General features: G+C 54.5%; 10 protein-coding genes across 10 annotated transcripts; 5 read left to right on the top strand and 5 right to left on the bottom strand.

Annotated features, from left to right (window-relative positions):
* Positions 1-636: 636 nt before the first annotated feature.
* J4E78_009326 (uncharacterized protein) lies at positions 637-2,432 on the bottom strand (the record flags this gene model as incomplete). The annotated part of the gene is given in 3 exon segments (XM_049369919.1): positions 637-2,238; positions 2,295-2,410; positions 2,426-2,432. The coding sequence occupies 3 exon segments, from the start codon at positions 2,430-2,432 to the stop codon at positions 637-639; spliced, it is 1,725 nt and encodes a 574-aa protein (XP_049218228.1).
* A 483-nt stretch (positions 2,433-2,915) lies between these two features.
* On the bottom strand, positions 2,916-5,638 carry J4E78_009325 (uncharacterized protein; the record flags this gene model as incomplete). The annotated part of the gene is made up of 8 exons (XM_049369918.1): positions 2,916-3,338; positions 3,398-3,923; positions 3,975-4,162; positions 4,212-4,484; positions 4,535-4,718; positions 4,765-5,000; positions 5,051-5,473; positions 5,522-5,638. 8 exons carry the CDS (start codon positions 5,636-5,638, stop codon positions 2,916-2,918), a joined length of 2,370 nt encoding a protein of 789 aa, XP_049218227.1.
* Positions 5,639-7,513: 1,875 nt separating this feature from the next.
* Positions 7,514-8,826, top strand: J4E78_009324 (uncharacterized protein; the record flags this gene model as incomplete). Its single annotated transcript, XM_049369917.1, has 3 exons — positions 7,514-7,578; positions 7,671-8,268; positions 8,317-8,826. 3 exons carry the CDS (start codon positions 7,514-7,516, stop codon positions 8,824-8,826), a joined length of 1,173 nt encoding a protein of 390 aa, XP_049218226.1.
* Positions 8,827-9,479: 653 nt separating this feature from the next.
* Positions 9,480-10,901, bottom strand: J4E78_009323 (uncharacterized protein; the record flags this gene model as incomplete). Its single annotated transcript, XM_049369916.1, has 5 exons — positions 9,480-10,070; positions 10,123-10,193; positions 10,242-10,406; positions 10,459-10,544; positions 10,609-10,901. The coding sequence occupies 5 exons, from the start codon at positions 10,899-10,901 to the stop codon at positions 9,480-9,482; spliced, it is 1,206 nt and encodes a 401-aa protein (XP_049218225.1).
* A 568-nt stretch (positions 10,902-11,469) lies between these two features.
* J4E78_009322 (uncharacterized protein) lies at positions 11,470-12,789 on the top strand (the record flags this gene model as incomplete). The annotated part of the gene is made up of 1 exon (XM_049369915.1): positions 11,470-12,789. One exon carries the CDS (start codon positions 11,470-11,472, stop codon positions 12,787-12,789), a length of 1,320 nt encoding a protein of 439 aa, XP_049218224.1.
* Positions 12,790-13,262: 473 nt separating this feature from the next.
* On the top strand, positions 13,263-13,940 carry J4E78_009321 (uncharacterized protein; the record flags this gene model as incomplete). The annotated part of the gene is made up of 1 exon (XM_049369914.1): positions 13,263-13,940. One exon carries the CDS (start codon positions 13,263-13,265, stop codon positions 13,938-13,940), a length of 678 nt encoding a protein of 225 aa, XP_049218223.1.
* Positions 13,941-14,797: 857 nt separating this feature from the next.
* On the top strand, positions 14,798-17,344 carry J4E78_009320 (uncharacterized protein; the record flags this gene model as incomplete). Its single annotated transcript, XM_049369913.1, has 3 exons — positions 14,798-15,032; positions 15,082-17,036; positions 17,096-17,344. 3 exons carry the CDS (start codon positions 14,798-14,800, stop codon positions 17,342-17,344), a joined length of 2,439 nt encoding a protein of 812 aa, XP_049218222.1.
* Positions 17,345-19,296: 1,952 nt separating this feature from the next.
* J4E78_009319 (uncharacterized protein) lies at positions 19,297-19,797 on the top strand (the record flags this gene model as incomplete). Its single annotated transcript, XM_049369912.1, has 2 exons — positions 19,297-19,503; positions 19,591-19,797. The coding sequence occupies 2 exons, from the start codon at positions 19,297-19,299 to the stop codon at positions 19,795-19,797; spliced, it is 414 nt and encodes a 137-aa protein (XP_049218221.1).
* A 1,466-nt stretch (positions 19,798-21,263) lies between these two features.
* On the bottom strand, positions 21,264-21,940 carry J4E78_009318 (uncharacterized protein; the record flags this gene model as incomplete). The annotated part of the gene is made up of 2 exons (XM_049369911.1): positions 21,264-21,655; positions 21,718-21,940. The coding sequence occupies 2 exons, from the start codon at positions 21,938-21,940 to the stop codon at positions 21,264-21,266; spliced, it is 615 nt and encodes a 204-aa protein (XP_049218220.1).
* Positions 21,941-22,952: 1,012 nt separating this feature from the next.
* J4E78_009317 (uncharacterized protein) lies at positions 22,953-24,884 on the bottom strand (the record flags this gene model as incomplete). The annotated part of the gene is made up of 1 exon (XM_049369910.1): positions 22,953-24,884. One exon carries the CDS (start codon positions 24,882-24,884, stop codon positions 22,953-22,955), a length of 1,932 nt encoding a protein of 643 aa, XP_049218219.1.
* Positions 24,885-25,413: the final 529 nt, after the last annotated feature.

Below are 25,413 nucleotides of genomic sequence, written 5' to 3'. Positions count from 1 at the left end.
AGATGACATGACTTGATGTCTATGTGTACAGCTATGCGAAATGATGCTGAGCCAGGCCGGCTGAAGGCGATGTTGGGGGGACCGTGAGGACCGGAAGGTGGCTGCGCGAACACTGGCACTGCTGACTAATCATGTCCAACACACGCCGCTCGACGCGTCGCGTCTTCTGCATCTCACTTATCGCGTCCTGAGCGTCAGCACACGCGCTTTCGGCGACATCGCACTATGACTAGCCCGGTTTCAGTAGCAACTCAGGATCTATCACTCTTGGCTCATATGTCACACGTCTTGTTATCCGCCTCGTCTGTCGCGCACTTGGAGATGAATGAGATCTCCATGCGGCTTCCTCAATTACATTCATCACGGACTGGCGATCAAGGGAGATATGGTCAACAAGTTTTATATCTACCCAGTGTCTACCTAGATATTCATCAATCTGATGCCGCGTACAAGGGAAGAGATGGCACACACCAAAAGTAAACAATCTAAACGTCTACATAACATCGCCTCAGCATGTAGTCGAGTATTGTTTTGTGTACTAATGTAGCCTGCAACGCGCCTGCTCTATCTTCCCTTCTCGAGGCCTTCCAGCGAATATGGCACAACAACATCCAATCACCCAACTAAGTGCGCAGCTTAGTACTCGACATACCACGCGCGATGCAACCTCACATTATCCAACCGGCCCTGCACCGCTCCGCAAGTAACAGTCTTATCATCCTTTTGAGGATCGGCCGCGAAGTCCAGTTCTAGACCACCTCCGCACTTGAGAAACCCAGGACTGTTAGCGCTGGATTCGAAAGAACAGTCTTCCTTGCCATCGATCTTAAGAGGCCACTTCTTGCCCGCCGTCACGTAAGGTGGATCGTGGATATTGGCGTCGTTCTGATACATGTCCTTCTCAAATTTTTCTTCGTCAATGACAGCATCTTTGAAGCGGCCATCGTCGACACAAAGTTTGACTGGTACACCTAGCGGGCCCTGGTAGACATGCCACCATTTGTTAGCACCGTAGCTGGCCAACAAGATCTGGATCGAATGGGTGGCCTTTGGCTTTGATGGAGTCGGAGCTGGAGCAGGTTTAGGTGGGTAATCGATCTCAAGCTTCTCCTTCACTTTCGCCATGATCGCCTTGGCCATCTCACGGTAGCCGCTCTCGGTAGGGTGGAAAGGTCGAAGAGTCAAACCGGGGTAGTTCTGCTGATACGGGCCGATCATGTCGAGCCATTGCAGGTTGTCTGGATCATCTGCGACGGCTACATCGTTACCGGACTGGAGCGCGGCAGTCAAGTTGAACTCGATCTCGCGAGGGTCGTCGGTGAATCTACCAGTCTCGAGCCAGTGCTCGAACTCGGCTTGCGTCGGTTGGCGTCCCTCCTCTGCGTTACCATCGCCATCGTCTATACCTCCCACCATCTCGCCCTGCCAACTAAAGATACCGCTAGGAGACATGTTCCAAAGATACACATTGTCGCCAAAGTATTGGTCGTACAGCGTGTGACCAGGTTGGCAAAACCGGTGTCCTTCAAGATATTGGTCGGTATCAACAAAGGTGGCCCTGTCCGGATGGAAGCTGCCCTTGACCCCATCCTCGATTGCCTTGTTCAAATAGCGAATAAGCGCATTAATGCGCTTCCTCAAAGCAAGACTAAGCCTCGGACGATCACTAGACCGCAGACCGAAGCTCACATTACTACACCAATCGCCCTCGCCACCCTCGTCATAGAAGAACTGGAAGTAGCCAACTACAAAGAGCCGGAACTTGGGGTTCTTCTTCACCTTTGGGTCATCGAAGACTTGATTGACGATCCACCGCGCGTCTTGGAAAAGCTGGTCGCGTCCTGTACCGAGGATGTACTGCTTCGTCGCCTCGAGTTCCTTGAAACATTGGCCGTTCTGATCGGGGTATTCGGGACCGTAATCTGCTCCTTGTGGCGCGAAGATACATGCGTATGCGACACGAGCGAAGTTCGCGTTGTTGCCGCCAGCCTGTAAGACGATCATGTCGACGTTGTCAGGGACGTCATTCAACTGAATATGGCCCAGATGCGGCTCTGCGTCGATCTGTCGCCAGCGGGTGCCTGAACAGGACTGGAAGTGGAATTCTTGTTCGCGGCCTTCGGGGATCCAGGAGTTATCGTGGCTCATCTGCGGGGCGTACGCGTGGTTGATTCGGAGGCAGTGGTCCATGTTTCCGTCGTAGTCGGTGGTTCCGAAGAAGCCGTATGAGACGCCGCTCTACACTGGGTTCAGTGAATGTCTTCGACGAGGCGATAGCGTATTCAAGTACTTACCGCCCATGAGTCGCCGAGACCAGACCAAACGTACTTGGTGGAAGCTACGTTGACTTCCGCGTCGGCTACCACTGTTGTGTTCTCGTAGAGACCTGGAGTCGGGCCATCGAGTGGTGCTGCATATGGTGTACTAGCCATAGAGGCTGTCGACAGAAGGAACAATAGCCAATGCATTATCGCGAGGACTTCGGTCTAATCGGATGGTTGTTCACGGATCTTGTCGCACATCTACTAGCTCATTTAAACGGTAACAGTAGTCTACAGTTCAGTGAACACTTGGAGTAGTGCGGAGTGGGTACTCAGTAGTGGCGAAATTGTGGGTCAGGCTGTTTGCATTAGTGAAAGAGTCCAGTCGACACCACCAGCAGAGTGCTTCGCCGTACGGATCAAGACTACATCTCGGGCGAAGAACCACGAATCCTCGAAAGGTCAGCATAGCACTAGATGCTACACGATCGTTAAGTAACGCAAGACTATGAGGACGACAATACAATTACTCAACTACATCGGGTGGACAAGAAAAGCTTGAAGAGTGGAAAACACATCATCCACCCTTCATTAATCCCATCATGACCAGACGTAGCCCCACGCAAAAGACAAAAGATGTAAGAAAAGCGGGTCTCACTGCATCTCCTTCCCCACCGCCTCACCAAACTGATCAAACGGTCCAAAAGGATGCTGCTTGCGCTTGAAGCCGATCTTCACGCGACCAACACGCTGCATTTTATCCTCAAATTGAGTCCCGATCCGCAACACAGTCTCTCTGTACATCGTCGCGGTGGTCCAGTCGTAAGAGCAACCGATGATGCGCTTCATACCGCCTTCAGAGCCGGCCATGAGGAAGCACACGGGTGGACGCTCGGCGAGGAAGAGCGTTGCAGTCATGTTACCGGTGTCGACGAGAGTAAAGACGCGTTGTTCACCCGGTCCAGCAGTCTTCGCTCGTTGTACGAGAGCTGCGACGGCGGGGTCTGAGGTTGGATCAACGGGAACGCATTCGCCGTGAATATTGCGATGATGTCTCGATAATGGACTAGCTGCTGCCTATGAATTGCGACGACAAGATTAGCACGACGTCATTAACAGGACGAGAGCATACATACGGTCCACTTCATGCGCCCAAGCCTGCCACCAAAGATCTGGCTCTCGATCGTGTCAAGGTCCATGTAGCCTTCGAAGCCAAAGAACCAGCATTGCTGTTCCCAGAACTTGCCAAGGAAGAGAAGGCGTAACAGCCATGGTGATAGGCCCATGACCACCAGGGAGTATAGTAGCAAGATAATGCCGATGGTATTTGTGGGGCCAGGGAAAGCGACAAGCACACATGCAGCGATGAATATGACACCGCTGAGACGCAGCATGCCCTTCGCGAGGAAGCGCTTCCAGGAGTCACGCCGAGTGTGGGCGACAGGTGTGAAAGACTTCCACCGCACATTGGCGGCGCGGCAGCCATCAAGAATGATGCTGTCGTCTTCTCCAACACCGGCGATGCCGACATCCTGTGGCAATATGTCCCAGAGCTTGGCGTTGTATGCGTCGTCCATGGAATGCCAGGGCTGGTCTGGATGTTTGGGCAACATGCAGATCAGGCGTTCGAGAAGCTGATCGCTGCCGTTCGCAAGAGAGAGTCTGTGAGATGTTAGCAATGCGACGAGTGACTGCAGTTGGAGTACGACATACCGAGCGAACGCCTGGAAAGCGGAGTCTGTGCGATCGATTTGTGGCCTCACACGGAGCAAGCCCATCAATGCGTAGCTGTGGTCTCCGGGAAGATGCTCCGTGGTGTCGCGGTTATGCAGGCATTCGAGAGCAAGCGTGACCAGCTCGAGCTGGCTGAGGATCAAGTTTCCTTCGTAATGGTCGATGAGCTGCGGGGATTAGCTGTCATGTAAATGTCGGTGTTGGAGGCCATCTTACCTGTCGCGCGATGTGTGCATCATTTTGCCAGATGCGGGCAGCAAACTGGTTCTTTGGCACTTGAAGTGGCTGTGACAGATCACTGTCGCGCACGTAGACGCAGATGTCTTTGCCAGCGGGCGCCAAGAGGACTTCGGGGAAGGTCCACACTCGGTAGCCCCATTGCTGGAGCATGAGATCAGGTGTGTTGATCTCGTAGCGGTTGTTTGCTGGAGGGCACACTGCGATTGCAAGAGATTGCGCGCCTCGAATGACGTCGCATATGCGGTAGACCTCCAGTTGTTAGCGGAATTACAACCATATCGACTGGGTCATGTGCTTACATCTTCCTCGAGCTGGTTGTCGGGCATGCAAGAGCACCCCACCCAGTATGCAATGACGCCGGCATTGCGCGCCGCGACGTCAGCCATTTGATGCAGAACACCGAAATCCTCGGGCGTGTTGAACTGCTCAGCTGTATACGCGATGAAGACGTACGAGAGATCGTGAGCATCATGTTGAGCCAGCCTGCAGATGTCAGAGATGAGCTAGAGGTACGGCATTATCGACCTACCAATCGTCGACCTTGGTGATGACGGCCGGCCTTCCTACCTCTCGCAAGAAGCAGAGATATCGAGGACGCAACACACGTTCGGCAACAGGATTGGCTTGGCTGGAAGCATGACCTTGGGGCCTGTGCATCTCGATCGCGTTCTTGGCGACCTTGGGATATCCGAAGTATTGGTATGGCAGGCCATCGTAGCTTCCACCGTTGCGAGACGCGATCTCAGCAGGGCTTGGACTGGAGATCTAAACGCGCCGTCAGCTGGGTGATCAAAATGCGGATGAAATGAACTCACAAAGATCGTGATGAAGCATGATGCGACGAACCACTTGAGACAAAGCATAGGAAGGTCTTCGTTAGGGATATTGCCGCCATGGCGCGAGAAGTCGATGTGATTGAACGGCCAGTTCGCCAATCGCATGTAGATAGGCGCGACGTTGCGGACGAAGGTGCGCCTGTAGGTAGAGCCTGTATTGTTCTCGTAGATATCATCGACAGCTTGTACTACAAGCTTGGAGACCTTTCCGTCCCAAGATGAGATGTAGCGGTCATCGTAGTCGCCAGTCCATTCGCGGTCAAAAATGTCTCGATGTCGGTGCTGACCAAGCTTCTGGTACGCAAGACCGGGCTTGCGGTAGAAGTTGGGGCGCTCCCACTTCATCGTAGTCCATGGGGAGAAGATATGTGCATATCCCTTGGGTGCGATCAATCCGTTGCGCTGGATCGCGTTAGCAGATCCCAATACTTGGAATTCTAGGCCACACACCTCAATCACAGACTGTCCTAGACGCCTCTGGTTGGCTTCGTGGTCATCTTGGGATGCAGCGGCATGTCCATATGGTGCAACCTCGCGGACGGATGCCTCAGCGTCATTGCCGATCATCTTCGCCATCGCGTAAGTGATGCTAGGCAAAGCAAGCACACAGTCGTATTATGAAGCTTGAATGTTGGTTGGAATGCTGGGGTGGCGGTTGTTGATACTGTTGATGGGGCTGATGATAATATCCAACTGGTGGCTGTGCATTTATCAATATTGCAAGAGGAAGAGAGGAGCGAAGACGTACTTGAGGCGCAAGCGTGGGCTGTGGGTATGCGACTGGCTGGTGCTGTATAACCGCTGCAGGCTTCAGAGTAGTGTTGTTTGGGTCGTAACCACCTCCACCACAGTGATGCGATTGCGTCTGATGAATGCGGTCAGGCGGGTATCATAAATCATCAGACAGGAGCAAAGACGTACCGGATAAGATTGCTGATACGACGGTACTTGTACAAAGGTGCCACTGCCGGGATCAAAGCCACCTCCGTGTCTTCCAGAGAGATTTGGAGGGTAAGCCTTGAGATTGTTAGCCGGTGATCGACGTGGAGGCCGGGGAGTCTTTGTACCATTCAACGTCCGTTTGTGAAACTGAGCGGCGGTAGTCTTGAACCTACACTTTGAAGACCTTAAGGCCGGCGATCGTGTCTAGTCTTATCAGGTTCAGGTCCGTTAATAGAATACGGTCAGGTGGCCCAAGGGTAAAGCGCCTGCCTGGACGCGCGCGTTGTTGGAGTCGTTGCTTTTGACTCTATCCTAGACTTCAGCTCGACCTTCACCATTCTTGGATTGGCCATTCCCTCGCATTTAGACCCTCTAACTTCCACTTCACAATATCGTGGCGTTTGGGGTGGACCCTGTATGCAGGAGACATGTCCAAAAAGGGTCGAGGCCCTATCGATGCGGCCTTCAGTACCACACGGTGGTGACACTTCATATGGATGTCAGTCAACGGACTGGACCTTATCCATGTCTTGGCTCTGTTGGCGCGGTGGGCGACCTCGGGAACTTTGCATTTCGCCTATCCTAGTCATCTGGTGTGGCTTGAAGCATTGTTCATGCGTATGTACGGTACGCGGGGCTTGCCGCTTCTTAAAGGAGCGCCATGCAAACGGTGAAGAACTTGAAGTTTTGAGTTGAAGTTGAGATCTGTAGGAGCATACACAGCCTACGCATCACGAAAGACGTTCGCGAAACGAGTTTGTGTTATTCGAAGACATGCCTGCGCCTGAGAGGTGTAGCTGCGACATTAGCCGGGCGCAGGAATCTGTGTGATGCATTGTCCTTGGTGCACTCGAGTACCAACGGGTCTTGCTGTCAAATCGAACTTGACAGGTACCGCTTTTCGCATTCTCGCGTACAGTACCATTTCAAGGGGCTCGGCTGTTTACCAGCTGCCATCTTGGCATCCTCAGCCTTGCGCCACCAATAGCGTAGCGCTGACGGCCTCTGCCGATAGGCTCGCTCGGACACTCCCTTCAGCTCTCGAAATTGCGTTTACCGCTTCGGACCAAAGCTGAAAAACGCCAAGTGCAGAACCGCTGGCCCGTGGCCGCACGCTTTCGTACATCACACCACGAGAGCGATGCTAGGCAGATTCTCGCTTGACAGGGTGCGCGGCTACCGTCTCGTCGAAACTTGTGGCGCTAGCTCTGCCCGCATGATTGACTGCGGCTGAGAAACGAGCAGTGAAATCGGATAGACGCCCTCGTGTTGCCGTGATCGATTGAGTGCCTAAGTAGTGTCGGCAAGTGCTGGACTGTGTTGAGGAATTCGTGCAAGTCATAGTTTTCGTACTTTTACTGTCGCATCTGGACTGCAATGATACCGATCAAGAAGACAACCTTGTCTCGGCAACTGAATGCTGATGGCCAACCCTTTGACGAGTTCCGGAGGAGAGCTGTGGCAGCTGCGGCGAAGCATCCAGAAGCGATACACGCTGATATGACACTGGACCTTTGCGAATGGCTTGATGACGCCGATGAAGGTGTAGAAGAGCTTGGCCTGAAGTCCGCACATGATCTTGAGGCGGAAAGCAAAGGTGTTGTTCGAGTGATGTGAGTATCCTTACGGAGGGAAGCCGAGTTGCTAATAATCATAGCTTTGCACCACGAGACGTACCCACACCAGGCGCGGAATCACTGCTTGAGTTGTTCGAGACATGCAGTATTCCAAGCGCCTTCGTCGATGAGAGCCTGCGAGGGGTTTCGCAATCCTTCGCAGCGCGCGAAGACGCTGATGGCACGACGTGGATCTGGTTCCACCTCTTGTGTAAAACGTTAGCAGTTATCGATAACAAGATCGCGCCGAGCCCAGGGTTCGCGGAGGTTGAGGACAAACAAGCTAAGAGCCGACAGTCGGTGCAAGCTCAAAGCCAGGCAAACTTCTCCTGGATCAAGACAGGCATCGTGTTGAAGATCCGGAAACAATCAGACGACCCGCCTCCGCCTGTACGAACGTCGAGTTCTGACAGCGATAAGACGTTGGCTCCTACTCCGACCGAAGCCGCGGTAGAGCTGATATGTTTCGGCGCACCTAGCACCCTACGGGACCGACTTCGGGCACTGACGAAGACGACATCGTGCGAGGCATTGCTGGAGGATCCGCATATGCTGCTCGAGCTCGTGTTCGAGGAGATGTACAAGCTCCTGGACTGGACAGCCTGGGCTGTGTCGGATACGTTCGGGCCTTTGGAGACGGTGAGTGCGCTCCTTGTTCGATCAAGTGTCGTGCTAATGTGTTGTCAGCAAACCTTGGGGATAGCCAGTCGGGTTGGAAAAGCGACAGAAGAACTGCCGAAGGACCTTTTCACTGGGCTCCACAACCTGGCCAAACATGCCATCTACCTCCACGAGAACTGTGAAGCAGCATTAGCCACACTAAACGATCTGTATACCCATCATACAACACTGATGGGCAATGACCCGAGCACCGACCCGAGCACCTTACGGAGACAAACCCGAGAGGCACTCAAATATCGACAGACTCTATTTGAATCAACGCAGCGACGGCTGGCAAGTCTCAATGCGCGAATTTCGAACATCATCGGCTTGTCATTCAACATCGTCACGCAGGGCGATAGTAAGTTGATGCAGTCGGAGAACCAGAGTATGAAGACGATTGCAGTCATGACGCTCTGGTTCATGCCGCTAGGCACGGTGGCATCCATCTTTGGTAGCCAGTTCATGAAGCTGCAGGATGAGTGGCCGCATCACATTACCGTATCGCAAGACTTTTGGCTGATGTGGGGTATGTGAACTACCTCAGCCTGCTCGTAAGATGCGCGCTAATCCTTTGTCGCAGTCATCGCGGTTCCTTTGACCCTCGCGGTCCTGTTGAGTAAGTGCAACCCGGATCCGGGGCCGCTGAAGACGTGTACTGACCTAACCGGCAGTTTGGCGGGTGTGGTACATGGACGCAAGGCACAGATTGATAGACGGAGTGGAAATGAAGCAGGGTGAGCATGGCTATATGGGATGGAAGACGTTACCACAGACGTTGCGTAGAGGAAGGGCGATAAAGAGCGTGCCCGATGTGTGAGCTCCTGGGTGCAAGGTCGATGACGTGATCTGGGCGGAGCGACCTCGGCAGCCGCCGCGGCTCGAATAGGCACTGTCATCTCGGACTGCCCTGCCATCGCTCTAAACCCCGCCAGCGCTCAGCAGTGTACGGAACGACAACAGGTTCAGTCGTTTCGAGGAACAATGAGACGAGCGACGAGCCCATGTGCTCTTTCGACGCAGCCTCTCCATCACAAATGCCGGATGAAACAGCATCAGTAGAGTCGAATGACACCACTTCAGATTCTGGCTCAGCTATCGATCCAGCGATGCCACAACAGTTACTGATGACCGAGAGAGCATCAATCGACCATGACCTGTTTCATGTAGCATCTCCATCACAACCCCCCTCACATCATCCCATGATCCACCCCCAACCCCAACCCCACCATCCCCTCCCCATCCCTCTGCGCAATATCCACCGCCCCACTAACCTCAATAAAGTCCTCCAACTCCTCACTCGTAGTCTTCAGTTTCTCCTTCACAGCCGTCACCCCCTCCGTCCCCACAATATGCCTCGCAGGAGGATTATCATGCCCCCCAATCGCCGTAAGCGCATGCACAGTCTCCGCAATCAAATTGCTCTTAACCCCCACCGGCAACGGCGCATACAAACTCGTCACCGTGTCTGAACTCAACAGATCGCCCATGGTGGGCTCCGCGTCTGGATTGGTGTCAGACATTACGCTTTCGTCTCCGGGGGATTTTGTTGTGTTTGTGTTCTCGTCGAAGGGGGGGTGGGCAGACGGGTTGTCGATTCTTTCTAGTTTGTCGAGGAGGCCGGAGAAGATTTCGCGGGCTAGGGGCGCGGGGTTCTCGCCTTGCAGGTATTCGGACATGGGGGGCACGGAGGTTATTCGGTTGGTGAGGACGTTGACTTCCATGTTGGCTTGGACGAGGGACATTTTTACGTTGAAGGGGGCGATTTCGTAGGCGAGGCTCTGGGTAATGTTAATTAGGGCGGTAGCAACGGCTGGGATAGTGCTTTCGTACGTCGCAGTAGCCTTCGACTGCCCATTGAGAAGAGCAGTACATGCCTAGACCGGGTGTTCCCAGATGGCCAGCTGGGAAGGGTCAGATAAGGAAATCTTCGAATGGTGATGGTGACTCACTAATACCAGTTATCACGATGATGTGACCATTTTTCCGTTCGCGCATGATCGGAAGTACGGCTTTGATGATGTTGACGTTCGCGAAGAAGTTGATCTCAAAGATCTCGTCGACCAGACTTCTTGTCCGGCTAGTCTGCGCAAGTTCCTCTACGGAGCCGATCACAGCTATATGAATGACATGTCAGTTTCACCTGGGGAAGCAGGGCAGGATCGCAACCTTCGCTCGCAGCACACAATAACACGTCGATGCGCCCAAACGCCTCCACAGCCTCAGCAACAGCTGCTTGACATTGGCCGACCACCCTACAAAACAAAGCCGTCAGCAATGCGCAATACCCCACGATAAGTACCGCTATCAAACACTCACCTACTATCCAACCCAACAACCCTCAAATGCTCGCGCCATCGGTCCGTCTGTTTCACATCCTCCAGAAACGTCCTAAAATCCTCACTCTGCCCTTCTCTTTTCTCAAACTCCAGCGGCATAACGCCCGCGACAACATAATCGCCATGTTCCAGCACCTGTCGCGCTAACGCGATGGCAATGGGCGATGCGCCTCTTGTGATGAACCAAACGCGCGGAGCATTGTGGGGCGGGAAATGCGGGGACTTTGGCCGTGGCGGCTTTGACGACGCAGATAATGGCGCATTGCTTGTCATGTCGGGGTCGGAAGGAATGGTGTGTACCTCATGTTGGCGGGCGCGTCTTCATGCTGCGGCGATAGGATGCGCGGTGGAGACCGAGTATGTGGGGCATGGAGGGCGCAACGCCGCTAGTGTGAGCGTTAGCGTGGTCGAAAATGACTGTACGAGCAGAAACACCATCACGACTTTGCCAAGACTTGGAGATATTGCGCATTTGACAGTCAGAGCAAGCGGATACTTGAAAGGATATACCTAGAGATACTGGAGATCTCTTTTCTGTTGTCGTTCTAACATCCAACCTCAATCCACCTCCTGTGCACCCACAAAAGACGTCCTTTCACCTTCACTTCAGGTATGTCAACTCAGTCGTCATCGGCTGGTCATGAACCAGCCTCCTCGATTAAAACTCTTCTCGTTACTCCCAGCCCCCTGCCGCACAGATGAAGCAGAGTCTTCAGCTCCTTCAGTCTCAAATCTTTCTCTCCAACCTACACTCAACTACCACACTCTATTTCCACAATTCTTCAATCAATTCCCCAAAAGCACTTCTTTCCATACATTCAAACCCCACACCATCTCCACCATGAGTCTGCTACTAGACCAGTTCACCAATCACTGGACTGACCAGTTTCCGGACTACAGCAATCAAACCACCTACACTCTGCCTTCAGACGGCACTGTCCAGTTTGACCTTGCAAAGTGGTTGGCGAACGCCCAGGAAGAGCTCCAAATCGAAGAAGAGCGCTGGCTCGCTGACGCTTTCGACATCAACGAGCCTGCTCCGCGACCGGTCAAGATCCGAGCTAGAGACTCAGCGCAGTGGATCAAAAAAGACAACCGCAACTTCACTGGCCGTCGTAAGCGTAGACGTGAACTCCCTGTTCCGCGCGCCTTCAACAAGCCCTTCACGCTCATGCAGCACCAACGCCATTCCATCCACCTCATGGGCAGGGTGCTCAACGTGCGCACCAATGGATCGCCCTTCACGCTCGTCCTTGATGACCTCAACCAGCGTGCCGACATCTTCATTAGCGAGATCACGCGCCGCGCCCTCTCTCGCAACGTCAACGTCGTCTTCGTCACATTCGAGTCTGGCCAGGCCATGGCACCGATCCGCACCGTCCAGGGCTTCGGCATGACGAGCGACGAGATCTTGAAGAATTTGCGCAAAGCCATGGATGATGCCAAGGAGAGCATCGTCGTCATCGACAATCTCCACGAGCTCCTTTACACTTATGGCGTCGACATGACCGCGCTGTTCCAGCTCGTCGTTCACAAGTACGCCTCTACTCTCGTCGGCATCTACCACCAAGACCTGCTCGACAACCCAACCGAGTCACCATACGCCCCACAGCCACTGGAGTTGATCAAGTACATGGCCACCTCCATCATAACCTGCAAGTCCTTCGCGCACTGCCTCGCCGCCAAAGCCGCCGCCGAGCGCAGCCTCCCCGAACCCACCTGGGGCATGCTGGAAGCCGCCGAAGGAATCATCCAAGACCTCGACGCCAACGACAACCGCGGCATCGTCATGGAGGCTGAGTTCCGCCGCAAGTCCGGCAAACCAGAGGGTGAGACCTACTTCCTCCGCACTCCTCGCCTGGAAGACTACCACGACCCCATGCCTGGCATCCCCAACGGCACTCTCAAGCAGGAATACGTCATCCTCCTCGATATGCAGCCTGCATACGCTGGTAACGTGTCTGGCCTCATCCAAGATGTCGCTGAGAACCCCAACTCGACTTTCAACCTTGCTCTCACGGAGAAGCAGAAGCAGGCTCGTGAGGAGGTCGTGCTGCCTTACTTTGATGCGCAGAAGGGTGAGGGTGCGGGCGAGGGCGGTCGCATCCTGTATGACATGGGCTCTGAGGATGACTTTGATGAGGAGGAGGATGAGATCTGAATGCGTTTCCTTGGTCGTTGGGTTAAGGATATCGGCGCTGGTCGCAGGTTTGAGTGCAGCTTCTGAGATACCCTGTCTGGTAGGGCGACGGCGTTACGGCGATCATTGATGGGAGAACGAGATGCGCGATGCGCGGGCAACGGGATGAGAGCAGACTACGAGAAAGCTCTTGCCTTCCATTGGGAGACGGTCTTACAGACGGATGGTGTTGCGTCTCCTCAAGGTGCGGCAGTCGTAGATAACGAATAACATGATAAAATCAACTGATATTGCACTTTGCTTGACATCAGTGAAGTGATACTCTGCCTACTAACCCAGCCCTTCGACCTCCACGTATCGTGATTGAGCCTCGCGCATAGCACCTGCACCATGGTAGTGCCTCGCCCTCAGCCTTGGCGCCCAAACTCCCCCAACTCACCAAATAATTCCCTTGCGCCAACCGCACCCACACCCCCCACACCCCCCTCCCCACCATGGCAGACAACGAGCGACCGCGCGCAGCCTACAGCGACCCCTTCGAGCGCGACACCCGGCGCGCCCCCCGCGAAAGCCGCGATCGAGGCGGCACACCCACCGAGCGCCGCGGCAACCGCTCGCGCAGTCCACAAGAGCGCGGCAGCAGACGCGACAACCGGTACCGCTCGAGATCGCCTTTCCGCAAAGACGAGCGCGACGGTGCAGTTAGGGGAGGAAGAGGACGAGGACGAGGTGGACATGATAGAGGACGGGGCCGCGACGACAGGAGAGGAGGTGGAGGTGGACGAGACGAGCGCCCCAATTTCCGCGACCGCTCGCCCCAACCGCCTAAAGGGCCACGCAGCGACAACGCGCCTCCTACCCGCAGTTCCCGACCTCCCCCAACAGGTCCCCGTTCCTCCACCGTCGACGCCATCAACCCTATCAAGAAGGAAGAAGAAGCCTCACCCGACGTCGAGATGAAAGACTCGCGCCAGAAGCCAGAAGACATGGACGACGACGAGTGGGAGATGCTGAAGGTCATGGGGTTCGGCGGGTTCAAAAGCACGAAGAACACAAAGGTACCCGGGAATGATAAGAACTTTGGGGTGAGGAAGGATAAGCAGTTGCAGGCTAGGCAGTATATGAATCGGCAGGGTGGATTTAATAGGCCGTTGAGTCCTGGTAGGAGTTGAGGAGGCGGATAGAGAGTGAGATTTAGGATCACAACGTTGGCAAGGATGGAGGAGACCGGGGGTTGGGGGCAAACATGGAGAGATTGAGGAGGAATGGCTCATTTGCAGAGGGTTTATACACTACTTGGCGGTATCTCTTTCGGTCACGATATCCTTTGCCATCCACCTGAGGTACCACCTCGCAGAGCAGGACGTATTTGAGCGAATTTGGGGGACTGGGTGAGTTGTGAGATGCCATGGAAGGGTCTACATCTATGATCACGCGGCTTATGGTATGGTGCCTTTTCTCCCTTTGTACTTCGCGCGGTTTCTTATCAGTCTGACCGAAGCAGAGGAATCTGCAATGCATCAAACCTGGTTGTGAGTAACAGGTACATCAGTCCAGGGTATTTGGCGGCATTCGAGCTCGATAGACTGAGACAACTACGATATCAATATTCCGTCCGCCTCTTACCGCATTGTGGTGACACATTGAAACATAGATTCATATGCGCACTGATAGTACAGTTGGTGTCATTTTGCTAATTCATGATAGCAGACGAATACATTTGGGCGACGATGGGTGGGTGGGGGAGGCGGAGGGGAGGCGGAGGGGAGGAGGCGGGGAGGTGGAGGAGGTCTCTTTCCTCAACCAAGCCCAACCTAGAACCAGACCGCAGTCTGAGTCAAAGGCGCACTCTATTCTTTCTCTTTCCTCTACCGCTGTGCGTGTGTGGTTGAGTTTGAGCAGGAGTTGAGCGGGTGTGGGTTTGGGACGACCTCGGCCAATCAACGCCCGAGGAAGTTGCGGATGCTCCGCGAAATGTGTCCCAATCCCCCGCAAAGCTCCAGCTGCAGCTCCAGCTTCACTCAACACCATGACGCGCGAATCTCGGCATGGCACCCTTTGGAAGGGGCTCACGTGCCTTTTCGCCCTCCAATTGCCCCTCGTGAGCGCGCAGGTCGCCGAAATCGAGAAAGCCACCAATGCGAGCTTGCTATGGGGACCCTACCGCCCCAACCTCTACTTTGGCGTCCGGCCGCGCATTCCCAAGAGCTTGATGGGCGGTCTGATGTGGACGCGCGTTGAAGACTACCAAAGCGTGCAGCACAGTAGGCCTACAATATCAAGCTTGTACCGAACCCATTGCTGACAGTGCAGACTTCCGACACACATGTGAACAACACGAGCTCGATGGCTACGGCTGGGACGAATACGACGTGCGCAGCGGCGGCCGACAGACGATCCACGACCCGGCGAACAAGATTGACATGACCACCGAGTTCATCAAATTCCCTGGCGGAGAGCATGGCGGCAGCTGGGGCGCGAGGATCAAGGGCACACCGCGCGAAGACGCTGGCCCGAATCTACGCACGACTGTCGTCTGGTACAACACGCTCGCAGGCTTCGGCAACTTGGGCATTGAAGGTGCTGACCCCGAAGAGCCCGGCATCGAGGGCGACGTGGTCCTGAAGGGGCAGACGAAGGAACTGGGCGAGTTCGAGCTCACTGTCACCAAAGGCACGGGCGAACATCCCGTCACTGGACACCCAAGCTACGACGAGAAGCCTCTGGACCGGACACTGGCACACAGCGGACAGGTGCCCGAGGACGCGCTATGGCAGGTCAAGGCCATGATGTTTGCGCACATGAAGGGCCAGATCGACGTCCTGGTCCCCAAGTACGGCGAGGACAACCCACCACCCCCTGCGCAGGTCTACACCATCCAGCATCTGCCAGGCAAGGGCAACATGCACCTGGTTCAGAAGGTCTTTGAGGGCCCCTTCGAGTTCGACATCATCTTTTCCTCTGCCTCTGCGCCAGAGAAGATTACGTCCGAGCATCTCACCGAGCAGATTGATTCAGTCACTTCTAGCTTCTCGACTCGCTTCACGGACATCTTCAAGCCCCAGACGCCATTTGTCAAGGAGCGCTATGAGGAATTCGGCAAGTCGCTCTTCTCGAACCTTATCGGTGGCATCGGCTACTTCTTCGGTGACTCTCGTGTTGATCGATCCTACGACCCCGCCTACGAAGAGGATAGCGAAGGCTTCTGGGAGGAGGCGGCTGAAGCGCGAGCAAGGAACCCAGCTCAGCTAGAAGGACCGTCTGAGCTGTTCACTGCCATTCCGTCGCGACCTTTCTTTCCTCGTGGTTTTCTTTGGGATGAGGGTTTCCATCTGCTACCTGTTATCGACTGGGACGCAGACCTCACGCTTGACATTATTAAGAGCTGGTTCAAGCTGATGGATGACGATGGCTGGATCGGACGCGAACAGATCCTCGGTCCTGAAGCTCGCAGCAAGGTACCAGAGGAGTTCCAGATCCAATACCCTCACTACGCCAACCCGCCCACACTCTTCATGGTCATCACGTCTTTCCTCGACAAGCTCGATGCTATGAAGACTGACACTAGTAGTGAGAAGTTGCAGCAACAGAAGTCGTACTCGATGCAACTCTCGAATCGCGAAGCCGCCCTGGAATACCTCCGTTCGCTCTACCCACTCCTCAAGCGCAACTACTTCTGGTACCGCAAGACCCAGGCTGGCGACATCAAGAGCTACGACCGAGAGGCCTTCTCCACCAAAGAGGGCTACAGGTGGCGCGGACGCACGCCTTCACATATCCTCACTTCCGGTCTCGACGACTATCCTCGCGCTCAGCCACCACACCCGGGTGAGCTACATGTCGACCTGATCAGCTGGATGGGCATGATGACTCGCGCAATCAAGCGCATCGCAATCTACCTTGACGAGCAAGACGACGCGGCCGAATTCGCACGCTATGACGAAGCGATTGTTCGCAACATCGACGACCTCCACTGGTCGAAGAAGGACAAGACCTACTGCGACGCCACCATCGACGACTACGAAGAGCACTCGCTCGTCTGCCACAAGGGCTACATCTCTCTATTCCCCTTCCTGACGGGCTTGGTCGACAAGGACAGCGATAGACTAGGCGCTATACTCGACCTGATAGAGGACGAAGAGGAGCTCTGGAGCCCTTACGGCATCAGAAGTCTAAGCAAGAGCGACGAGTTCTACCACACAGCAGAAGACTACTGGCGCGGTCCCGTCTGGATGCCCATCAACTACCTCGCTGTTTCGCAACTTCTCGTAAGTCTCCCGAACCTTTTCCTTCCCATGATGCAAGTATACTGATTGCGCGGTTCTAGAACGTCGCAACATCACCCGGCCCCCACCGCGCTCGCGCAACCAAGATATACACTGAACTCCGCAAGAACTTAGTCAACACTGTGTACGAGAGCTGGAAAGAGACTGGCTTTGCTTGGGAGCAATACAACCCTGAGACGGGCAAAGGGCAGAGGACGCAGCACTTCACGGGCTGGACTAGTTTGGTCGTTAAGATTATGGCTATGCCGGATTTGAGTGGAGGGGAGGAGCAGGTGAGGGATGAGTTGTAGATGGGTGTGGGATGGGGAGATGGGGTATCAAGAGAGGTGGGACTAGGGTCATGTCGTGGGCATGGACAAATCGACCAGGTGACGCGGTCAAGACGACTGCTCACGCATCGCGCGCATGTCTAGGACCCTTCAATTCTACGTCCAACTGTGGAGGCTCCATGCCTAATTCGTTGAGACTGGGCAATTAACTGCTTGTACTTTGAGTGACGCCACGATCGCCATGGACGTCCAAGAACGAATGTTGACCTCGCGTACTGCGGTCGCTGTTCGATCGACCAAGGCATCTCGTTCTTCATAATGCAGCTGGCGTGCGGCGAGGTCTAAGTTAAGCCGGAAGAGCAAAAAGAAAAGTGATCTTACAGATTCTGCGCAAGGCAGGCTTTGTAGCCGGTGGCGCAATACATACATGAACGCTACCAACGCGTACAGAAGCACTCATCTTCAGAAGCCCACTAGTCGACTACGAGATAGTCTGTGGTGTATCTCGCAGGCAGATCTAGAGTGCACGTCAACGCCGTGCAGAACACATTGGAGTGGCGACGGCATGCTTTCCTGTCGTGGAGAATTGCGCTTGCTTTTTACCGGTGTATCTGCGAGAACAGCGGCCCGCAGCGACGTGCATCCGTCATGCACAGCCAGCTCCGATGTTTTGCAGGCGCTGTCGTTTGTGGTGGTGTGGATTGTTGTCCTTGGCGCGAGAGCGGGAAGGATCGCCCCACCTTTGCACTCGGCAAGACCGAACCGCAGTTCTCCGTTAGGCCAGGGAGTCCTTCTAACCACTTCATCGCTCAAGAATATAGACTGCACTTCTAGGCCGCCCCCAGGACTGAGCCCTCTTGTTGCCAGACATCAACATCAGTGCTTCAAAGAATGAGAGGTGGTCCCCGAGCCTCCGATTGCATCGTGCATGACAGCTTCGTATATGCGAGCTTTCGGCATCGGCCCGTTGCGCAGTCCGCAGATTAAGCTGCAGCCACTTCATCGACCCATTGTCCTAATTTCGTAAGCCACGTCCGGGCCAAGCGGCGTCGTTAACGTCCTTAACAGCGTCGAGGGTTCTATCATAATAGGTACTGACTCGTGCGAACGAACTAGCATTGGCGTTGATTGAACGGTGTGCGTCATGTCAGGCGCCTGCACAACACGTATGACTTCGGGATGATTGCGCATACGATTCTTAAGTCATCGCTGGAAACTAGTAGACCATCTTGGGAGTGCCTAGTAAGCGACTGGAGAGGACGGAAACTGTGTCGTCACTACGTACCTGCTCGAGGCTGCATGAAGTTGCGGTCAGCATCTCAAGCGACGCGAAGGTCGAGGGCAAAGACGAGACCAATCATGTTTCAACACAAGAGGCTTCAGCGCAATCCAGCATAGCATGCGATGGTGTGGTGTAGGGAAGGTCTCACGGACGGCTGCCGATGTCGCGATAGCAATATTTTCCATTGTGCGCATCAGTGCGAAGCCGACTCCAGAGTCCATTAGGGGCATAGTAGCAACACTACAGCGATGCCTACACCACCACGGCCTACTAGGTCTTGAGCTAGGACTTTCGTTGCCGGGCGCGCAGTGAAGCCGGTTGTTCGCTCCCGTCTTCGAGCAACCAGGACCGCTGCAGCAACTAATGAGCCGACATGCGAAATCGCATCAGAAGTTACTAATCGAGCTGACCGGTTTGAAAGCTTGAAAAAAGCATCGCGAGCTAGTTCTGAAACGGAAAAAGGGACTGTTAATGCGACGAGCCCTCTAGGTACCTTCGGGGTACATAAAGTACTGCAACTTTAGTACAGAGTCGTTATCCGCTCCAGATTATTCTCGCTTAGCTCCTGAAGTGTCAAATCCAAAACGACTAAGGTCTTCTTCTCGATTTTATCACTGCCCAATTCAAGCTATTTAAGATGACTTCCGCCGACGGCATCCCACCCCTAGAAGTCCGCACCCGCATCCTCAACATGTCCTCGCGACGGGCCCTTATAAGCAACGAGCGCGGTACTAACTATCTGAGCCACTACGACAGCACAGTAACCTACGACGACCACTACTGGTACATCAAGCCGGGCAAAGACGAGAACGCCGGCCTCTACCTTATCGTAAGCGCCTACACGGGCCGCGCCCTCTGGGCAAACTACCGCAACGGCGCAAACGGCGGAAACGGCGAGGTAGGCACCTGCAGCCCGCCAGGTTTATACCTAGACTAATATTTCGACCTCGCACAGACCTAAGGCACGGGCGTGCGAAACAAGCAGTTCCGTCTGCACTCCCCTGCGGGAAATGGCAATGTCTTCTCGAGGACTTATAGTAAGCCTGAACTAGGTTGTTTGTCGGACTCGGACAAGATCTACGACGACCACTGGTTCACGTTCGAGATGGAGCCGTTGAAGTTCGCTAGGATCGAGTATGACGAGCAGCATCCGGAGATCCTTACGTCGCCCCGCTCTAAGGAAATAGCCTAGCAAACAGCGATGAACTATTTGGATATTGAGACGACGCAGGAGGTGACGATTAGCAAGGAGACGGAAATCTAGTCGACCTTCACTTCGGAGGTTGGGCTTTCTGTCACGGCTTCGGTCGAGTTTAGTTGCGGGGTGCCGCTGATTGCGGAGGGCAAGGTGGGCCTTAGTACGACGCTGGATACGAGGATGTCGTGGGGCACTACGAATATCACGAAGCAGAAGTGGGAGGCGAAGGTGGTGCTCAAGTGCCCGCCTAAGTCGGCTACGATTTGCACGGCTTCGGTGGTGGAGACTAGGTTTCGCATGCCGTTTGTGTTATACTGGAAGACGGAGGAGGGGGGGAAGGAAGTGAAGCTTAAGGGCGTTTATGAGGGGCAGAGTTGTGCTAGTTTGAGCACTGTGTCTTCGTATGGCGACTACGTGGCCGAGAAGAAGAAGGCCGAGAACAAGTGATAGTTCACTGTATGCGAGGGGTGGTATAAGAAGGCTTCTAGGGTAGGACATCAAGGACACTCATTTGCAACGTAGCGTTATGCATCACCCTCACGTACCTTACTCATGCCCATAACCTAGTCACACCTCCCTTTGTATTCCGTCTCCACACCTTAAGCCCATGTACAACTCGTCCCTAACCTAACCGACTCGGTAGGCATAACTGTCACAGTCAGCGGGAGGTATGCATAGGGCAAGACGACTATCACGAGGCGGAAGTGGGAAGTCAAGATGCCCCTAAGATGTCCACCCAAGTCTAAGTTTAAGGCCGTTACCACGGTGGTGGAAACAAGGATGCGCATGGCTTTTGTGTCGTACTAGAAGACGAAGTCCGGTAAAGAAGTTCAATTCAACGGAACTTACGAAGGGCAGAACTGTGTTGGCTTGCATACAGAAGTTCCGCAGACGAAGTACGAAGACCCTGAGAAGGACGGAAAGCCTAAGGGGCTGTTCTGAGCCAAGGGGTCATTCTACCCCATTCGATAGCCAGACTTGTACCCTTACGAAGGGTCTCACAGTAGAACTTTAATAACACATTCATTTTGCGACGTGGCGCTACGTCTTGCGCAAGTGTGATATTAATTGCGAAGTCTACATTGTGCTTGTCGTTCTGTTCTATGTGAGCGTAGTTCGCTCGTCGGAAGACGCGCACGAGCGGGGTTTGTGTAATGTCGCGTCAAGTGGTCATCTATCGCCAGCGGATTGTCTTATCGTGATAGCTATTGCAGCAAGCTCGAGACTTGTCGATCGATCGATACGAACGGAAGATGATATGGAGCATCGTCGGCGGGTGTTAAGTAGCACGTGGTCGTGAGGTATAGAATGTATTAGGGACGACCTGCAACTACTAATAACTCCTAGGAATTCTCCTCCAGCCTCTGTGGCCCGACCTGCAAGACTTCTCATCCAAAGGGGGGGATGGAACAAGGAGGCGCTATGCACCCCCGATCTCTCCCGCTTCCTCCGCTTCAAACCTACATGCCAGGAGTGAAGGCGTACTTCTCAAAGTCAGAGGGAACATCTGTGTTGTCGTTCCAAGCCATATCCATCAACGCGTCCGCATCCGCCTGGTCGATTCCCTTGACCTGGTAGTGCTTTCCACCGAGGTACACACCGTCGGGCTGAGTGGAACCGGTGCACTTCCAAACATCATCAGCGTCATCAGTCTGCCTCTTGGAGTTGGAGTCGCTGCCGTCCGAACCAGGCTCGGTCCAGCTGAAACCGTGGAAGTTGCCACCAGTGATGCAAGTCGAAGTCTCAGTGATGCGAAGCTTCTGGTCGATATTACCGCACTGGAGCAGGCCATCGTCGTTGGACTCGGGGCCCTCGTCCCAGGCAATGAATCGCTTCTCGCCACATTCTTGTACTGCAGATGGTGTGTTAGTACGATGTGGCTTTTGCGTGAGGTTAGAGCATGTGTAGACGTACCTTCGAGCTTGCCGGACTGGACGGTGGTTACGCCCTTGGCGATGGCATCGGCAATGTCAGTTGCGTTTGCTGTGATGGACACGGCGCAGATGTTGTGGTCGATGTCCTTGAAGAAGAAGGCGCATCCGGAGCATCCGGGCTTGGTGTAGGTGTAGATGTTGTCAGCTGCGACGAGGCTGCTGAGGGTACCGACGGCGGCGATGGTAGAGAGAGCGAAACGCATGGTGAATTGAGTTGGTTGTTTGAGTGAGTGGTTTGAGGCGTTGAGCGTTCGTTGCAGGTCTGTGGTGATGGAAGCGAAGGAACTGTAAGTTGTACCGATATCAACACGGGCGACGTGATGGCTTTTATGGTGGTCGTACCATCTTCACGATGCCATGCCAGCGGTTGATGCCGGCTACACCGTGCTGGCCGCTAGTAAGCACCGGATTACCACCTGAACTTTACCATCACACCATCCAACATCGCAGAAGGTTCTGATGAAGCGGGAGATTTGTACCGACACTTCACCCCGACCTGTAGAGTATTGCGATCGAATGGGCGGTGCACCCACGAGCGCGGTCTTGGTGTACTGGTCTGATGACATCAGCACCGGCTTACGACCTAGACCTTGGTATTGGGATCCCAAAATCAGACATTGCGGGGCAGATCCGCAGCATCGAAATTGTGATCTTCTCGGTCATGCGATTGTTGCGCATGTTGGCCATCGCATGTGGTCGCGATGAAGTTGGGAATTGGAGGGGCGCTATGACACCGCCTTGCGCTCGATACTTTCGCCTGCGCTGCACTAAAGCTCAACGAAACCTTCGAGAAGCAGCAGTCCGGTGAGCGATGCGGTGAACCGCCATGCGCGATGCGATGTGTGTACATGGCGAGTACGTTCGTGGTGGATGTGAGGAATTGTACCGGCATTAGTTTGTGGGACATGCTCGGCGCTCAGGAACGCGTCGCGTCGCGTCTGCCGAGCAGCTCCGGGTCTTGATGAAGGTAAGAACTATGAATACTACGGGCTTATGACGGATGCTCTTTCTGCTGCGCCTTGTTCTTGGGTACATCGCCCGATCGCGACCATTGCAATTACCTGAAGGTCACCTTGAGGCTATTTTACGTTGTGGTGCTATCCCGTATATGACATTCCGATGCTTCCGATGCTTCCGATACTTCGGTAACACCCTAGGAAACCTTCACGAGGCCCTTCTCCGTTATCTTATTGGTACGGCGCGATATGAAGACCTTCATGACTGTTCCCACAGTTCATAATACCGCCCTTTCTGTTTGCACAACTCTTCGTGCGTTCCCCTCTCTACGACACTCCCCTCATGCAGGACCAGAATGGAGCTCGCATCTACAATTGTACTCAATCGATGCGCGATGACAATCACAATCCTTCCCTCTTTGAGCTTCTCAAGTGCTGTCTTGATATGCCTCTCTGTGACCGTATCCACCGCACTCGTTGCCTCATCCAGCAGAACTATCGGTGCGTCCTTGAGAAGCGCCCTCGCAATCGCAAGTCTTTGCGCCTCGCCACCCGACAGCTTGACACCGCGCTCGCCGACGTGCGTATTATAAGCCTTGGGATAGCGCATGATTGTGTCGTGAATCGCGGCTGCACGACACACTTCGTAGACCTCTTCGTCGGTCGCGGTGTCGCGTGCGTATCGCACGTTCTCCATGATTGAGGTGTTGAAGAACGTAGGTGCCTGTGGAACCACGCTTACGGCGTCTCGAAGTGATCCCAGTGTGACGTGTCGGATGTTCTGCTTGGCGATGGTGATGCTACCGGACGTGACGTCGTGTAGACGTAGGAGGAGTTTGAGAATCGACGATTTGCCGGCCCCGGTTTGGCCTACGAGAGCGACGGTCTGACCCGGCGACGCCGTGAACGATACGTCTCGAAGTGCGTAGCGGCTGGAGTCGTACTTGAAAGACACGTCTTTGAATCGGACTTCGCCATCCTGTACCGCGAGCGGGTAGGCTTCGGGTGCGTCGGTGACTGTTGGCTGGGTTTGCAGAAGGTGAAGAACTCGTTCCGCGTCCACAAAGTCACGCACCAGCCACCGGACATGATCGGTCAAGAATTTCAGCGGGTAGATAATGGAGTCCCAGTATGTGAGAAAGAAGACGAAGTCTCCCGGGGATGCCGTGCCCGCAGCAATGCGCTGGAGGATGAGGTAAGCCAGGGCGAAGAAGGTAGTCGGTACTAGCAGCTCAACAACAGCCTTGATCAGCGCTTCTCGTACTTCGAAACGTGTCCTTGCCCTCATGTGGTCGCCTACAGCACTTGAGAGTAAACTGGCCTCCCTCTTGAACTGGTTGAAGTACGCCACAGTTTGCCAACCTTGAATCGCTTGGTGCATCTTCCGTATCTGGATCCGCTCAGCCTTCGTCACTATTCTCCGGAGGCCGGTTGTGAACCGTGAAGACAAGGCTTCGGCAGCCAGGAAGGCGATTGATGCGCCAAGCAGGACCATGCCCACCGCCGGAGTGAACTTCCGGTAGAAGATAGTACAAGCAACGACGACGTCGATCAAGGTCGGCAAGATCTCAATGACCACCATCTCCAGGACATTGCCCAACGCTTCGCCTTGCTCAACGGCTTTCATAACTTCGGCTGAATCTTGTGTAGAATGAAAGTCGATAGACTGCGACATGACATGGCTGAACGCAGCGTTGGTCAACTGCTTGTACGAGAACTGCTTGATGGGTATCTTGGACAGCTCCTGAACGAAGATCAATCCCGACTCGCTGTTGAGGTGGTCCAAGAGAAGGAAGACGAGGAGTTCTCGAATAGGTATCGATCCGTGCGTGACTTTGTCCGCAATCACTCCAAGGACGTATGGGATGGCGACTTGCAGGACGCGCTGCATCGCAATCGTGACGAGGCAGATGAGTAGACATATCTGTACTTTGACGTCTCGTTTGGGTATGACGTAAGGCAGGAAGATGGTAAAGTCTTTCAGGTAGCCAAGCCAGCCTCCGGTTTGGCGCAACCGCTCGGCACGAGTCTCCTTCACTTCTTCGTCCTCGTCTTCGTCGCTATCATCATCGCTGTCCTCGTCGTCGATCTTCAGGCAGTCTTCCCCCAGTCGCGGAGGAAATGCTGCCTCGAGCAGTGGGTCGGTATCCTTGGAGCCCTGGCCAGGCGACCTCCAGAATTGGAGTGGCATCGTTCGGAGTCGAGAGGGCGTTGTGTGACTCAATGTGCGATCACCGACCGCCTCTTGTATATTTACCTACGAGGGCCATGATGGCGGCGAGATATGAGTGACGATGACTCACGCCAGCCTCTCGTCCATTGTGTCTGGATGCGACGCGCATAGAACGGCTTCGCATAGACCAATCCAATCGTTGGTGTCGTTTGTCGGTAGTATTGTCAAGCGCTGCGCACAAGGAAAGTGCGCCCTTTCAATCGCGCGACCTTTGGGGGCGCACAGCCACGCCGCCGGTTCTCATGGTGGCTTTAGGGCACCTCTGACGCGATTAGCTTGTGACTCAGGCCGTGGCGCAAGCACAGTCCGTGAAGTGGTGTTCTTCGAAACACGCGAATCAACGTCAGAAGCGGACCGACTGCGAGCTGCCGGACATCGCAAAGCCCGGTACCGCGGCGAACTTGCGTATAGAAAAGGGCGTCGCAAGTGGCTGGCCCGCTCGCCTGCTGTGGTCCAGTCTGCCGCGGCCGGACCTTCCGGTCCGCGA

The sequence above is a fragment of the Alternaria triticimaculans genome (genome assembly GCF_023758025.1).
Source record: "Alternaria triticimaculans strain BMP 0046 chromosome Unknown scaffold_20, whole genome shotgun sequence".
Classification (NCBI taxonomy): Eukaryota; Fungi; Ascomycota; class Dothideomycetes; order Pleosporales; family Pleosporaceae; genus Alternaria; species Alternaria triticimaculans.
This window is presented reverse-complemented; position numbering and strand designations above follow the sequence as displayed.